At 52.4% G+C, this 15842-nt stretch overlaps 1 protein-coding gene across 17 annotated transcripts in view; it reads left to right on the forward strand.

Annotated features, from left to right (window-relative positions):
- EHMT1 (euchromatic histone lysine methyltransferase 1) overlaps positions 1-2123 on the forward strand; it is a 143906-nt gene extending 141783 nt beyond the window's left edge. For all 17 annotated transcript variants that reach the window (XM_068164139.1, XM_068164148.1, XM_068164151.1 and 14 more), the window contains one exon: positions 552-2123. In XM_068164139.1, coding sequence (XP_068020240.1) covers positions 552-738 — 187 coding nt within the window. In that variant the 3' untranslated portion in view covers positions 739-2123. The remainder of the gene's footprint in view (positions 1-551) is intronic.
- Positions 2124-15842: the final 13719 nt, after the last annotated feature.

The following is a 15842-nucleotide window of genomic DNA, read 5'->3' on the forward strand; positions in this document are numbered from 1 at the left end:
CACTCGCTCCAATCCCTCCAGAGTTTCCTGGGGATATCACAGAAGGCATCAGGTTGGAAGGGAGCCTCAAAGGTGATCCTGGCCAACCTCCCTGCAGGCAGCAGGGACACCTCCAACTAGATCAGGCTGCCGAGGGCCACATCACATTGGACCTTGAATGTCTGCAGGGATGAGACCTCAACCACATCCCTGGGCAACCTGTTGCAGTATTTCACCAGCCTCACTGTGCAGAACTTCCTCCTGATGTCCTACCTAAACCTCCCCTGCTCCAGTTTCAAACCATTGCCTCTCATCCTATCACCACAGCCCCTTCTAAACAGTCCCTCCCCAGCCTGCCTGTGGGTCCCTTTTAGACACTGAAGATGTGGAAAGAGCTTCTAGCCAAAAACAAAAGTCATGATCTGAAGCTCTGCAAACCAAAGACACTGAAGATATTGGAAACAGCTCCTAGCCAAAAAAAATCCCATGCCCTGCAAACCCAAGGCTGCTGCCCCCAGCCTCTGTGTGCCTCTGCTTTGCAGTGACCCCCATCTCTGTCTTGTCTTTTGCAGCTTTGACTATGGAGACAGGTTCTGGGACATCAAAGGCAAATTCTTCAGCTGTCAGTGTGGTTCACCCAAGTGCAAACACTCGAGCTCAGCGCTGGCCCAGCGCCAGGCCAGCACCTCCTCGTCCCAGGACACGCAGGAAAATGGGCTCCCCGACACCAGCTCTGCCACGGCAGCCGGCCCCTTTTGAGGCTCTGCTCCCCAGAGACTGACTGGTTTTAACCCTTTAGGTTCACATACTGTCTGAGTTTCCATTTAAAGAGAGAAAAACAGAAACAAAACCAACAAACCCACACAAAACCCTTCAAAGAAAGAAAACAAAGGCACTCAAGGAAAAGCCAGGCCAGGGCTTGGGACACTTAGGGCTGTGCCACCGACTGTTAACTCGAGGAGTGAGTCAGAGCAAATCCCACCTGAGTGATGTTCTCCCTCTCCCCAGTCCAGGCAAGCTGCTGGGTTTCCCAGGTGTGTATGGAGGATGGGGAGGCTGCTGAGTTTGATTTTCCAGGTGAGTTGTCCTGGCCTCTGACTCTCCATGTGCCGAGGGCGGCGCGAGCCCGGGAGCGCCGCTGGTGCCCGGAGGGATGGCTCGTGCCCGCTCGTCTCCGCTTCACCTGTAATAAACTCTCAATACTTGATGGGACTTTCTTTCTGAAAGCCAAGGGGGAAGTGGGGAGGGAGAGGGAAAGGGAGGTGCTGGCCTCTGCCTTTGCTTGGCGCAGCCCTGGGGGCAGGCTCCGCTGGCCGCTTTGTGTTGGTTTGGTCGGCTGTTGGTTTTTAATCCTCGATTCCTCCCACGCCTGCCAGGACGCTGCGGTGAGGCCTTTGCCCAGGAGCTGGAGGGCGTCTCTGCCAACCCCCCTCCTGCTCACCAAACCCACCAGGCTCGGTCTTTCTTTTCTCTGCCGACGAGAAGAAACTCTCAGTCCTTACAACCCCTTTGCTCCCTGGCTCTCTCCAGAGCCACCTGGAGACTCTTCCCCTCTGCTCCCTCCCAGGCTCTCCTCCGTTACAAACCAGCTCCGCTCCGAGCCACGCGGCTCCGTTACTGTCTCAGTGTTCGGTTCGTCCATGGAAGGATCTCCCTCCCCCCCCATCGCTGCCAGGAGGGAAGGTTGCCAGGGGGATTGTTCAAGACACTACTTAAGGAACCCAGCTCTTTCTTTCTTTTTTATTGTTATTATTTGGAAAGACAAAAAGCAAAGGATCTCTCCAGAGAGCCTCTCCTCTGCTGGGGGGAAGAAGGGGGCGGGCAGCAGCCAGGCCATGTCCCGGGCCGGGCAGCATCCAGGCCATGTCCCGGTCGGGAAGGCTGCCCCCCGAAGCTCATCCCTTTCCCCCATCCCTTTTCTCAACGTTCTTTTCGGTTGTTCTTTTTTTTTTCACTCACCCAACTTCAGGAGGTTTTCAATAAAACTGATTTCTTAGGGTTGGGGGTTTTCTTCTTCTCATTACCTAAATGTTGGGGACTCAAAACCAAGAGAGAAAAGGTGAAAGAGACTGCACGGAAAACCCACGCGAAAGATAAACCCAAACGGGGGGGGGAAAGGTCGATAAAGAAAACAACACTCACACCAAAATAAAGGAGAAAAAGACACAAAAAAAAAAAGAGGAGAAAAGAGAAATTATCCAACCCCTCGAAAAAAAACCCCAACAGGATAAAAAAAGAGAGAACCCACACACAGACAACACACAACCCCCCCCCCCACCCCCACCCCCCTTACCCCCGCTCCCCCATACACAAAAACGGTGCTGATTCTGGTGTGATTTTTTGCTCACCACGTGAACAGAAAACTTATCAATTGTATAAAAAGAAAAGAAATGGACAAAAAAAAACCAACAAAACAAACAAAAAAAAACCAAAAAAGAAAAGAAAAGAAGGAAAAAAAAAAAAAAAAGAAAAGAAAAGAACAAAGTGATTTTAGTATAAAAAAAAATGCAGGAAAAAAAAAACCACAAAAAACAAACAAAGAAAGAAAAAAAAAGAAGAAGCCTTTTTTAAATTGTTAGTATTGTAGTGTGAATAAATTTTTGCCGTCACCTTTTGTGTGGTGGCTGAAGCAGGTCATTATTATCTGAAGGGGTTTGGTTTTTTTCCTTCCCTTTTTTTTTTTCCTTTGTTTTGCTTTTTTTTTCTTGTTTTATTTTCTTCCCCCCCCCCCTTTTAATTTTTTTCTTCCCTCCTTTTTTTTCTTTTCCTTTTCTTTTCCTTTTTTTTTAATTTCTTTTTTCCTTACCCTTTTTTCCTTCCTTTTTTTCTTTCCCTTTTTTCCCTTTTCCTTTTATTTCCTTTTCCTTTTATTTCCTTTTCCTTTTTTCCTTTTCCTTTTTTCCTTTTCCTTTTATTTCCTTTTCTTTTTTCCTTTTCCTTTTCCTTTTTTCCTTTTTTCCTTTTCCTTTTTTCCTTTTCCTTTTCTTTTTTCCTTTTCCTTTTTTCCTTTTCATTTTTCTTTTTTCCTTTTTTCTTTTCCCTTTCTTCTTTTCCTTTTTTCCTTTTTTCTTTTACTTTTTTCTTTCCCTTTTTTCCTTTTCCTTTTTTCTTTCCTTTTCTTTTCCTTTTTTCTTTCCTTTTCTTTTCCTTTTTTCTTTCCTTTTCTTTTCCTTTTTTCTTTCCTTTTCTTTTCCTTTTTTCTTTTCCTTTTTTCCTTTTTCTTTTATTTCCTTTTCCTTTCTTCCTTTTCCTTTCTTCCTTTTCCTTTCTTCCTTTTCCTTTCTTCCTTTTCCTTTCTTCCTTTTCCTTTTTTCCTTTTCTCCTTTTCCTTTTCTTTTCCTTTTTTCTTTTCCTTTTTTCCCTTTCTTCTTTTTCTTTTTTCCTTTTTCCCCTTCCTTTTTTTCTTTCCTCTTTTACTTTTCCTTTTTATCTTTCCTTTTTTCTTTCCCCTTTCTTATTTTCCTTTTTTCTTTTCCTTTTTTCTTTTGCCTTTTTTCTTTTGCCTTTTTTCCTTTGTCCCTTTTCCTTTTTTCCCCCTTTTTCCTTTATTTTATTTCCCCTTTTCCCTTTTCCTTTTTTCTTTTCCTATTTTTCCTTTCCATTTTTCCCTGTTCATTTTTTTCCTTTTCCTTTTCCCCCCTTTTCCTGGTTTTTTTTTTTTTCCTTTTCCTTTATTTAATTTTCCTTTTTTTCTTTTCCTTTGTTTTCTTTTCCTTTTTTTTTTTTTTTCCTTGTTTTTTTTCCCTTCCCCTTTTTTCCCCCTTCCCCCCTCTCCCTTTTTGATTATTTTAGTTGTTTGGGTTTTTTTTTTTCCCCCTGTATCTTTAAATACTGTAATTAGTGCAGTTACAGCTTTGTTGGTTTGTTTTTTTTCTCGTTGGTTTCTTTGGGGGGGGTTCATCTCTTCTAGAACATTCATAATGCCCTCATGTTTATTATTATTATTATTATTGTTATAATTATTATTATTATTTGGTTTTATTTTTGGTTTTATTTTATTTTCTGTTAATGGTTTTGGACACTTTTAAAGGAGCAGCCTTTTGGCTCTGATCATTTTCTTGTTCTGTTTTCAATGAAATCAATAAAAAACAAAGGAAAAAAAAGGTGTTTTAAAAGGAGTTTGGCTTTTTTTTGGTTTTGTCTGCTGGGGTGGAGAGGGATGGTTGGGATTTGCTGGCCTGGGGTTTCAAGGCTGGTTACCAGATCCCACAACTGTCAGGGTTGGAAGGGACCTCAAGGATCAGCCAGTTCCAACCCCCCTGCCATGGCCAGGGACACCTCACACCGCAGCAGGTTGCTCACAGCCACATCCAGCCTGGCTGCAAACACCTCCAGGCAGGAGGCTTCCACCACCTCCTTGGGCAACCTGTGCCAGGCTCTCACCACCCTCATGTATCATAGTATCATAGTATCATAGTATCAGTCAGGGTTGGAAGGGACCACAAGGATCAGCCAGTTCCAACCCCCCTGCCATGGGCAGGGACACCCCACACTAGATCAGGCTGGCCAGAGCCTCATCCAGCCTGGCCTTAAACACCTCCAGGGACAGGGCCCCAACCACCTCCCTGCACAACCCATTCCAGGGCTTCACCACTCTCATGGGGAAGAACTTCCTCCTCCCCTCCAGCCTGAATCTCCCCACCTCCAGCTTCATTCCATTCCCCCTAGTCCTATCACTACCTGGGGAAGAACTTCTTCCTACTGTCTAATCTAAATCTCCCCTCTAGCTTGGATCCATTCCCTCCAGTCCTATCACTACCCAACATCCTAAAATCTCCCTCCCTAGCTTTCTTGCAGCTCCCTTCAGGTCCTGGAAGGCTGCTCTAAGGTCCCCCTGGAGCCTTCTCTACTCCAAACTGAACCCCAGCGCTCTCAGCCTGTCCTTGTAAGAGAGGAGCTCCAGCCCTCTGCTTGTCCTCATGGCCCTTCCCTATGTGTCAGAGGCTCTGTGTGAAGCCTTCTGCACTTCCACAGGGAATGAGGAAGAGAAGCTGGTGGGAAACTGACCCAGCTGGGATGAAAATGTGAACAATCCAATGAACTAGAGATACCAATCAAGGTGGAGCCCAACCCCTGATGGCAGTCATGGCACCATTGGCACCACTGATGCTGGGGGCAGACACTGGGGAAGGCCCAGACTGGACTTGGCAGCAGATGGGAACTGGATTCAGGAGCTGGATTCTGGGACTGCATTCAGGAACACAGGGATCAGGAGGTCTCCTGAGACTTGCCAGTGAAGAAGAGGCTTGACCCTGGTGATCCCTCAGCTTGCTGCTGAAGATGCCCTCCTTGGGCTGCAATCCCTTGTTGGGCACTTGAGGGTCACCTGTCCTGTCCTCCCCACAGGTTCCACCTCTGACTTCCTGCCCCCCAGCTGTGCAATGCCCTTAGTCTGCAGAGGAGCAAGCCTCAGACAGAGCCTTTCTGCAGCCCAGCCCTTGGCAGGAGCTCTCATCAGCTTCTCCCTGCCTTGAGCAGCCCCTGGCTGTGCTGAGCTGCCCTGAGCTGCAGGAAGTGCCTCAGTGAGCAGAGCCTGAGGTGAGAAGTGACAGCCCTGAGCAGATCACTTCTGGTCCAGCCCAAACCAGGATATTTGGCTTAAAGGTGGAAACCAGGAGAGCAAAACCAACCCCTCTGTGCTTCCAGGCAAGGAAGAAGAACCCAAACTGTTTGCTCTCTGTTTAGGGAGGGTTTGGGGATGGGTTTTAAATGTTGTGGCATCTCTCAGCCTCAAAGTCAGCAGTCTGGGGGCCTGGGTTCACTGAGTGGGCAGTGCCCAGTGAAGACTGGCAGGGGCTGTGGTGCCTCCTCCTCACCTCCATGGAGGACAATAAATGATATTATATCCAAAAGGCCACAGAAGGGGTGGGGGGGAGAATCTCCTACCTGTGACAAACCCCAGGGACTGTCACTGTCAGGGGAGGAGGAATCTCCTCTGTGCTCTGCTGGCTTCTGCCTGGGCCAGCAGCTCCAGCTGGGGCAGGGGCTGGGTTGGGGATTCCTCTCCTGGGGGAGCATTGCCAAGGGGTCCCCCTGAGCCCTGGGGTGCCAGGTGGGGGGTGCTGAGGCTGCATGACTAAGCAGAGCCACAGCACCCTTGCCCTCAACCTGCATCAGGAGGAGAAGAGACTCAGTCACTGCCAGTCAATAGCTCATGAAAATATTCATAACAGGCAGGAACAGCCTGGCCTGGTGCCAGCCAGCACTGGGAGGAGTGGGAAGGGCTTTGGTCATGGCCTCAGACACTCACCCACCTCACAGGAGCCTTCATTGCTCATGCAACCCTGTAGGTGCCCTCATCATCCTCACTCACACGTTATCATAGAGAATGGTTTGGGCTGGGAGGGACCTGAAAGGTCATCCAGTTCCAACCCCCTGCCATGGGCAGGTTGCTCAAGGTCTCATCCAGCCTGGCCTTGAACACCTCCAGGGGGGTTCCCCAACCTCCCTGGGCAACCTGTTGCAATGTCTCATCACCCTCACCATCAAGCATTTCTTCCTCATTTCCAGTCTCAGTCTCCCCTCTCCCAGCTCAAAGCCACTGTTCCTCATGCTGTCACTCCCAGCCCTTGTCACAAGTCCCTCCCCAGCTCTCCTGGAGCCCCTTCAGGTTGGGCAGCTTGAGCACAGCTGGTGAGTGAAGATGATGTTTGGCTGTTGGTTTTGTCTGATGAGGTGGAACTGCCAGAAGTGCCACCAGGAGCAGGCAGAGCTGTCAGGGACCCCTGGAGCCAGCCACGTGCCCTGGCACCTTGAGATCACTTAGCCATGGGCTGATGCTAATTACTGTCACACCTTCCAATGCTGTATAATTAAACATTGTAATGAACATCATCTGCTGTAATTGAAGGTGAGGAGTGGAAAACCCCCAGAGAAATCTTAGCCCAGAGTGGAACTTGCCTGGAGACACTGATTTTCCTGGGGCTGAGGTGGGAACCTCCCCTGCTCTTGGTGCTGTGTGTGGGTCACTTGGTGCAGGTCCTGGGCACAGAGGCTCACAAATTGCACCAGGTTGGAAGGGAGCCTCAAAGGTCATCTTCTCCAACCCCCCTGCAGGCAGCAGGGACATCTCCAGCTAGATAGGTAGTGATAGGACTAGGGGGAATGGAATGAAGCTGGAGGTGGGGAGATCCAGGCTGGAGGGGAGGAGGAAGTTCTTCCCCATGAGAGTGGTGAAGCCCTGGAATGGGTTGTCCAGGGAGGTGGTTGGGGCCCTGTCCCTGGAGGTGTTTAAGCCCAGGCTGGATGAGGCTGTGGGCAGGCTGATCTAGTGTGGGGTGTCCCTGCCCATGGCAGGGGGGTTGGAACTGGCTGATCCTTGTGGTGCCTTCCAACCCTGACTGATACTATGATATTAGATCAGGCTGCCCAGGGCCACATCAAATCTGATCTTGTATGTCTTCAGTGATGGAGCCTCGACCACCTCCCTGGGCCACCTGTGCCAGTGTCTCCCCACCCTCCCCTCCTGATGTCCAACCCCCTGAGCTAGAAGGAGGTTTTGTGTGTCCTGTGTGCACCCAGGTAGCTGGGAGGGGGGTAACAGCTAAAGCTCTGATTTCATACAGCTGGAGGAGATGCTGCACTCCTCTCATGCATGGACAGCCCTGCTCCTCTTCTTCCCACTGGATCTCCCCAGTGAAGGTCAGGGACTCCTGAGCCAGGTGGAGGTGTGTGGCAGATCTGCAGTGAGCTGGCCTGGACAGGCTGCAGGGGCTCCTTTTGGGATGCTGCACTGCACCCACAGCTGGGGCAGATGCCAGCTGACTGCAGGTGCAGGGCTGGGCAGTCTGAGGTGCCTTGTGGAGGGGCTGAGCTGTGGCACAGAGCTGGGCTCCTTGGGCAGAGGGGAACCTAAAGCACCCCAAAAAGCTGCATCCATCACCCTGTGGCTGCTCTGGCCCAGTGAAGCCATGAAATCAGCCTGAAATACTGGAGCTGGTCCAGCTTCAGCTCATCACAGGCTCCATCTCTGTCCCCCAGTGCTGGCCTCCCTTGCTTGAGGAAGTGTGAGCCAGGTGGTGGCTGTCCTGCAGCCCAGGTGGGGCCTACAAAACTTCTACAAATGGAGGATTTCACCTCCTGTCTCATTCCTGAGCCTTTGGCAGAGCTGGGAGAGGTTTTGTTTTATCTGCCCCTAGCACAGGATATTCCCTGCTCTGCTGAAAGAGCTCCTTATCACCCTTTTAATTTCCTCTCTGTGCTGCAGGGCTGGATGGGAAGCCACAGCCACCGTTGGCAGGAAAAGGTCTCCATGTCCTGGCTGCTGCTGCTGCTGCTGCCAGCCCTGCACCAGGGTGAGCTTCTAGTCTGAAGTCTGCAGGTGGGATGGGGATAGGATAGGATAGGATAGGATAGGATAGGATAGGATAGGATAGGATAGGATAGGATAGGATAGGATAGGATAGGATAGGATAGGATAGGATAAACCAGGTTGGAAGAGACCTTCAAGATCATTGTGCCCAACCTATCATCCAACACCACCTCATCAACTAAACCATGGCACCAAGCACCCTGTCAAGTCTCCAATGATGAAGCAGGTGATAGGAGAGGCCACAAATATGATCCAGGGCTGGAAGCCCTCTGCTGTGAGGCCAGGCTGAGAGTTGTGGAGAAGAGAAGGCTCCAGGGAGACCTTCTGGTGGCTTTTTAGTGCTTAAAGGGCTGATCAGGAAGCTGGGGACAAACCTTTTAGGAGGGCCTGCTGTGACAGGCCAAGGGATGATGGTTTGAAACTAAAAGAGGGAGGTTCAGACTGGAGAGAAGGAAGAAATGTTTGACACTGAGGGTGGTGAGAGCCTGGCCCAGGACATCCAGAGAGGTGGGAGCTGCCCCATGCCTGGCACCATCCCAGGTGAGGTTGTTTGGGGCTCTGAGCTACCTGCTCTAGTTGCAGATGTCCCTGCTGGCTGCAGGGGGTATGGACTATGTGATCTTCAAAGGTCCCTTCCTACCCAAACCATCCCATGGCTCTGTGATTCTATGAGAGGTGTTGACACTGAGGGAGGCCAAGCTCAGCCCACATCCCCCCACCCCTTTCCCTGGCACTGCCCAGACAAACACTTCTGAACACTGCCTGCAAGCAGAGGTGTGAGGCTGCTGCTTTAGGTGGGAGGCTGAACGAGGTCAGACCTGCACCTGAGGCTTCCCACCCAGCTCTTCCTCTCCACTTCTGCTTAACCAGTGTGAGAGTCACCACAGAGCACCTGGCCACTGCTCTGAGCAGCTGCTGGGGCTCCACCTTGCTGGGCAGAAGGCACAAGGAGGTGATGTCCTCCTGGGTGCACCTGTGTGCCTTGCAAGGTGGCAGTGCCCATCACCTTGGCTGGGCAACTGCACCACAGTGCCAAGGGAAACCAAAGCCCCCAGCTTGGTGCCAAGAAGTGTGTGGTGCCAGCTGCTGCTCCTGTGCAGGATGAAGCTCAGCCACAGGATACTGAGGGCTTTTCCTCCCCCCCCATACACTGAACAGTTTAAGACTCATCTTGCCAGGGTGCTGGGACAGCTCATTTCAGCTCTCCTGTGACCTAGAAAGGTTGGAGCAGATGATGCTTGGGGTCCCTTCCAACCTGGCATTCTGTGATTCTGTGTACCCAGCCTGGGAAGCTTTGCTTCTCCTGGATCTTGGCCTGAGCCAAACCCTTGGGCTGCCTCTGCAAGCATCAAGTGGACTTCAGCAGCCCCTGCCCCAAGGAATGCCCCCATGGCTGGCAAGTTTGTGTTTACAATGACCCCTCTGGGGTGAGTGAGGAAGTGGAAGGAAGGAAACTGAGGCAGTGAGCGTGTCCTGACTGTTGCACCCTGGTCCACACACGCTCAGCTCTAGCACAGGTGGGGTTTGATAAGCAGCTCTTCACCTTCATTTCTCTTGGAGGCCTGAAGGGTTTGCAGCTGCCTAAGATGGAGCTCTTTGCCTCTGCTCCACCCCTGAACCTCCTGAAACCAGGGGGTTTGTGCCCCAGGGCTGCCAGTGTTCTTATTGCTGATGCTGTTGGGGTGGGATCAAACTCATCAGCAGAGCAAACCTCCCCAGCTGACCTGGTAGGGGCAGGGAATCAGCACAGCCAGCCAAGAGTGCTCAAGGACTTGGAGCTCTGCTGTCACCAGGACAAGAGCTTATGGCAGGGAAAGGGCTGTGTGAAGAGAGGTCTGTTTGCCAACTTCCCTGGCTGCAGAAGTCTGTGACACTGCTGCAGGAAGAGGAAATGTTGGACTAGTTGGATCCTATGTGCCCAGTTTGGATCCTACCTGCCCAGTTAGCACCCTGGGAGAGTGCAACAGGCATCAAACATCTCAGCCTGGGCACAGCAAAGTGCATTTGGGGCTGAGTTAATTCAAAGGAGGTGGCTGGGGAGCAGGGCAGGGCCAAGGGTTGGGGGAACACCGAAGGATCTACACCTGCAGGGTGTTAGTATCATAGTATCAGTCAAGGTTGGAAGGGACCACAAGGATCAGCCAGTTCCAACCCCCCTGCCATGGGCAGGGACACCCCACACTAGATCAGGCTGCCCAGAGCCTCATCCAGCCTGGGCTTAAACACCTCCAGGGCTGGGGCCCCAACCACCTCCCTGGACAACCCATTCCAGGGCTTCACCACTCTCATGGGGAAGAACTTCCTCCTCCCCTCCAGCCTGAATCTCCCCACCTCCAGCTTCATTCCATTCCCCCTAGTTCTCTTTCCCTCCGGGGGTGCTTTAAAAGCTCAGTGCTGGGAGCTGTGTGCTGCTGCCTGACCTGGGCTCTGCTGCCTGACCCCTCAGGGCCAGTGAGATGCTCTGTAGCTGAACTGGAGCTGAGATGAGGATTTGTGGTGTTGATAAGGTGGAAAACAGGAAGATTTTGGGGGGCTTAGAAGTCCTCTCCGCTGGAGGACTGGGGAGCCTGGGAAGGTGTCTGGGGCCCACTGGGTGCAAAGCACCTGATGCTGGAGAGCTTCCCCTGCCTTCTGCAGGAGCCTCCATCTGTGTTTTCAGAGTGAGGGTGATTGAAACAGAGATGTGTTTGTCTGGGCTGTGTAATAAGCTCACCAAGGAAGAGAAAAAATAATCAGCAGCCCTTGTTTGAGAAGCAGAGGGAGAGGCAAGAAATCACTGAGATTCTCCTTCCTCCTTTCAGAACCCCCACGGCAGTGAATTAGCTGTGATGGGTGAGCAATAAAAAGCCTTCTGTGTGGCTCCCTTGCAGCAGATAAAGCACAAAGCCCCAGTGAGGCAGGGCTCAGGGTGGGCAGGAAAACATTCCACCTGAGCAGCAGCAATTAGTGCACTTGGCTTTGTCTTCGTCGTGCCCTGTAAACACAACTCTGAGCAGCAGATAAGCTTCACCCAGCCATAATAAGACAAATATCCTTTGCTTCTGCTGCTGGGAAGAGAATTTCTCTCAATTTGTGCAGCTGCTGGAGGAAAAAGAGCTGGGATGAATTGTTCAGGAGCTGGTGAGCAGCCTGTGTGGCCTGCCCCACCAGCGAAGGGATGTGCAAATGAGTGAGAAGAGGCTGGGGAGGATCTTCCCTTCTTGATCAGCAGCAGCCCTCTGACACCAGCTTCACTTTAGAGGGGCAGATGGCTGGACTTGATCTTGAAGGTCTTGTCCAGCTTTTGGGCCTTTGTGATGCTATGTTCAGGCAAACATTTTGGTTTGTTGGGGACTGCTTTGAGTTTCCTCATGAGGTTATCAGAGCTGGGCCCAGGACAACCTCATGAGGTTCAACAAGACCAAGGGCAAGGGCCTGCAGCTGGGTCAGGGCAATCCCAAACACCAATACAGGCTGGGCAGGGGATGGCCTGAGAGCAGCCCTGAGGAAAAGGCCTTGGGGGTGCTGGGGGAGGAGAAGCTCAGCAGGAGCCAGCAGTGAGCACTTGCAGCCCAGAGAGCCAAGCAGAGCCTGGGCTGCAGCAAGAGAAGCAGAGCCAGCAGGGCCAGGGAGGGGATTCTGCCCCTCTGCTCCACTCTGCTGAGACCACAGCTGGAGCTCTGGGGCCAGCTCTGGAGCCTCTGTGCCAGGAAGGATCTGGAGGTGCTGGAAGGTGTCCAGAGAAGGGCCACAAGGATGAGCAGAGGGCTGGAGCTGCTCTGCTGTGAGGACAGACTGAGGGAGTTGGGGTTGTGCAGTCTGGAGAGGAGAAGGCCCTGAGGTGACCTAATTGTGGCCTTCCAGTATCTGAAGAGGGCTACAGGAAGGCTGGGGGGGGACTTTGGAGGGTGTCAGGGAGTGATAGGACTGGGGGGGATGGAACAAAACTAGAAATGGGGAGATGGAGATTGGATGTTAGGAAGAAGTTGCTCCCCATGAGGGTGGTGAGAGCCTGGCACAGGTTGCCCAGGGAGGTGGTGGAAGCCTCATCCCTGGAGGTGTTTGCAGCCAGGCTGGATGTGGCTGTGAGCAACCTGCTGTAGTGTGAGGTGTCCCTGGCCATGGCAGGGGGTTGGAACTGGCTGAGCCTTGAGGTCCCTTCCTACCCTACCAGCTCTGTGATTCTCTCCTGCTGTAGCTGGGAGATGCTGTGCCAAACACGCTGCAAATCTCCTGGAGCAGCTGCAGCTCTTCTGGGGAGAGCAGGCTGAGTTGGCTACCCAATGGGATGCTGGAGCTGTGCACCTCAGGTGCTGGAAGAGCTGGAGTCAGTGACTGAGCAGGAAGAAACAAGGTGCTCAGCACCAGCATCTGACACCAGTGGGGGATGGCAGGCTGCTGGTCGTGAATGGGAGGCAAAACTGACTTCAGGCAACTCTGTCCTGATGCTCTTTGTACCCAAGCCATCCCTGAACTTCATTTGGGAATAGATGGCCAGCAGGAGCAGGGAAGTGATTGCTCTACCTGTGCCCAGCACTGGTGAGGCCACATCTCTGAATCTGTGCTGTGACAGGACAAGGAATGATGGTTTGAAACTAAAAGAGGAGAAGGAAGAAGTGTTTGACACTGATGGTGGTGAGACCCTGGCCCAGGTTGCCAGAGAGGTGGGAGATGCTCCATCCCTGGAATCATTCCAGGTGAGGCTGTTTGAGGCTCTGAGCAATCTGCTCTGGTTGCAGGTGTCCCTGCTGGCTGCAGGGGGTTGGTCTGGATGCACTTCAAAGGTCCCATCCCAGGCAACCCAGTCTGTGGTTCTGTGGCTGCTGGTGGCTGCTGACCTGTGTGAAACCTGTTTGGTTTTCCCCCATGATTTGCAAGGTCTCCATTGTCAGTGGTCAGACAAGGGATGTGTGGCTGCCTTAAACACAGATGCCTCTGGCCTTCCAGCATGGCAAAGAAGATGCAGCTGCCCAGGGCCCTGCCCAAGGGGAGCTCCTGGTGCTGCCTGCATGATCCTGGGGTCGTCACCACCACACACATCTGGACTGAAGGCAATCTGCTCCTGCAGTGCATGACTCCTGCTGGTGCTGGGCAGAGGGTGGGGACAGAAAATGGGTTGCTGGCTGCTGCTGAAGTGCCCCAAGCTGGGGGGGGAGGCCATCAGCCAGAGCAGCAATGTTACACTTCTCTGGAACAAGAGGTTTGCTGCCTATTGGGTTCTGTTCAAAGAATTCAATTTAGGAAACATTATGCTGAGGAGAGGAGGAGAAGGGCAAAACATTATGTCTAAATCATTTCAATTAACCATCCCAGGCCTTTTGTGCTAATTCAGTTGAAGCAAGTGCTGCCTGCTCCTCAGAGCTGCCCAACCAAGCCCTTAGCACAGCAGTGGCAAACATGGCTCCAGCAACGTCCAGGATGGCTTCTTCCAGCTGGCCCCAGGGACAGGCTGCTATGGTGTTCCTGAGCCTGAGTTCAGAGGGTCCTAGAATGGTTTGGGTTGGAAGGGATCTTAAAGACAATCCAGTTCCACCCCCCTGCCATGGGCAGGGACACCTCCCACCCTCTTGCTCAGGGCTTCATCCAGCCTGGCCCTGAACGCCTCCAGGGCACAGCCTCCCTGGGCAACCTGTGCCAGAGTCTCCCCAGCCTCACTGGAAAGAATTTCTTCCTCATCTCCAGTCTCAATCTCCTCTCTCCCAGCTCAAAGCCATTGTTCCTCATCCTGGCACTCCCAGCCCTTGTCAAAAGTCCCTCCCCAGCTCTCCTGGAGCCCTTCAGGTACTGAAGCACAGCCCTATGAGAAGAGGCTGAGGGAGCTGGGATTGTTTAGCCTGGAGAAGAGGAAGCTCAGGGGAGACCTTCTTGCTATCTACAACTTCCTGAAGGGAGGTTGTAGCCAGGTGGGGGTTGGTCTCTTCTCCCAGGCAACCAGCACCAGAACAAGAGGACACAGTCTCAAGCTGTGCCAGGGGAGGTTCAGGCTGGAGGTGAGGAGAAAGTTCTTCCCAGGGAGAGTCATTTGTCATTGGAATGTGCTGCCCAGGGAGGTGGTGGAGTCCCCATCCCTGGAGGTGTTCCAGAGGGGATTGGATGTGGCACTTGGTGCCATGGTTTAGTCATGAGGTCTGTGGTGCCAGGTTGGACTTGATGATCTTTGAGGTCTCTTCCAACCGTAGTGATACTGTGAGGCTGCTCTGAGGTCTCCCTGGAGACTTCCCTCCCTAGGCTGAACAACCCCAACTCTCTCAGCCTGTCCCCACAGGGGAGGTTCTCCAGCCCTTGGATCATCTTTGTGGCCTCCCCTCCAACAGCTCCAGGCCCTCCTTGTGCTGGGGGCACCAGGTCTGGACACAGTGCTGCAGGTGTGGGCTCAGCAGAGCAGAGGGAGTTCTTACAGCCCAGATTTTCCATTCTTTGTTTTGCTTTGAGAAATAGCTCAGATCCCTCTTGCACAGGCAGCCCTTGCTGCCACTGACCTTGGCACATGGGACATTTCTCAAGCTAATTGTTCCACCAGTGTAAACCTCCCAGCACTGCCTGGAACTGGGCACACGAGCCAGCTCGACTCTGCTTGGGGAAGACCAACCCAGATCCAAATGTGAAGCTGCATCAGGAGCCTCTGGCAGTCAACCACACTTCTGAAAGCTAGCAGATCCTCCTGCTAGAGGAAGTTAAATTCTCTCTTCAGATGATTGATTTCCCTTCCTTGACCTTTGAAGTGGTTGCACTTGCTGTTAAGAGACCAGCCAGCGTTGAGCTGTTTGCTTTATCCAGCTGTGCTTCAGGCCACTTCCCACATTTGGATGGCAGAAATGTTTACTTTTGTCTGAGTGCTGGGAATCCCTGGCAGTTCAGCTCCAAATCCAAGGAAGCTTCAACACTTGGAAGGTTGGGAAGGGTTGTAAAAGCCCTGAACAGCCTGTCTGGGCTTGTGCTGGGCTTTGTCTTCACCATCTCTCTGCCAGCTTCCTAGGCAACTCTCATGGCTCCAAGTCCCCTTTGCTGACAACACCAAGCTGGGGCAGGAGCTGATCTGCTGGAGGGTAGAGAGGCTCTGCAGAGGGACCTGGACAGGCTGGGCAGATGGGCAGAGTCCAAGGGCAGGAGATTGAACACATCCAAGTGCCAGGTGCTGCACATTGGCCACAGCAACCCCATGCAGTGCTACAGGCTGGGGTCAGAGTGGCTGAGAGCAGCCAGGCAGAGAGGGACCTGGGGGTGGTGGTCGATGGTAGGCTGAACATGAGCCTGCAGTGTGCCCAGGTGGCCAAGAAGGCCAATGGCATCCTGGCCTGCATCAGGAAGAGTGTGGCCAGCAGGAGCAGGGAAGTCCTTGTGCCCTGTGCTCAGCACTGCTGAGGCCACACCTTGAGTCCTGTGTCCAGTTCTGGGCTCCTCAGTTTAGGAAAGATGTTGAGATGCTGGAAGGTGTCCAGAGAAGGGCAACAAAGCTGGGGAGGGGTCTGGAGCACAGCCCTGTGAGGAGAGGCTGAGGGAGCTGGGGTTGCTTAGCCTGGAGAAGAGGAGGCTCAGGGGAGACCTTCTTGCTCTCTGCAACTCCCTGAAGGGA

This window comes from Melanerpes formicivorus, unplaced genomic scaffold (genome assembly GCF_026170545.1).
Source record: "Melanerpes formicivorus ecotype bairdi unplaced genomic scaffold, bMelFor1.0.p_v2 SCAF_77, whole genome shotgun sequence".
Classification (NCBI taxonomy): Eukaryota; Metazoa; Chordata; class Aves; order Piciformes; family Picidae; genus Melanerpes; species Melanerpes formicivorus.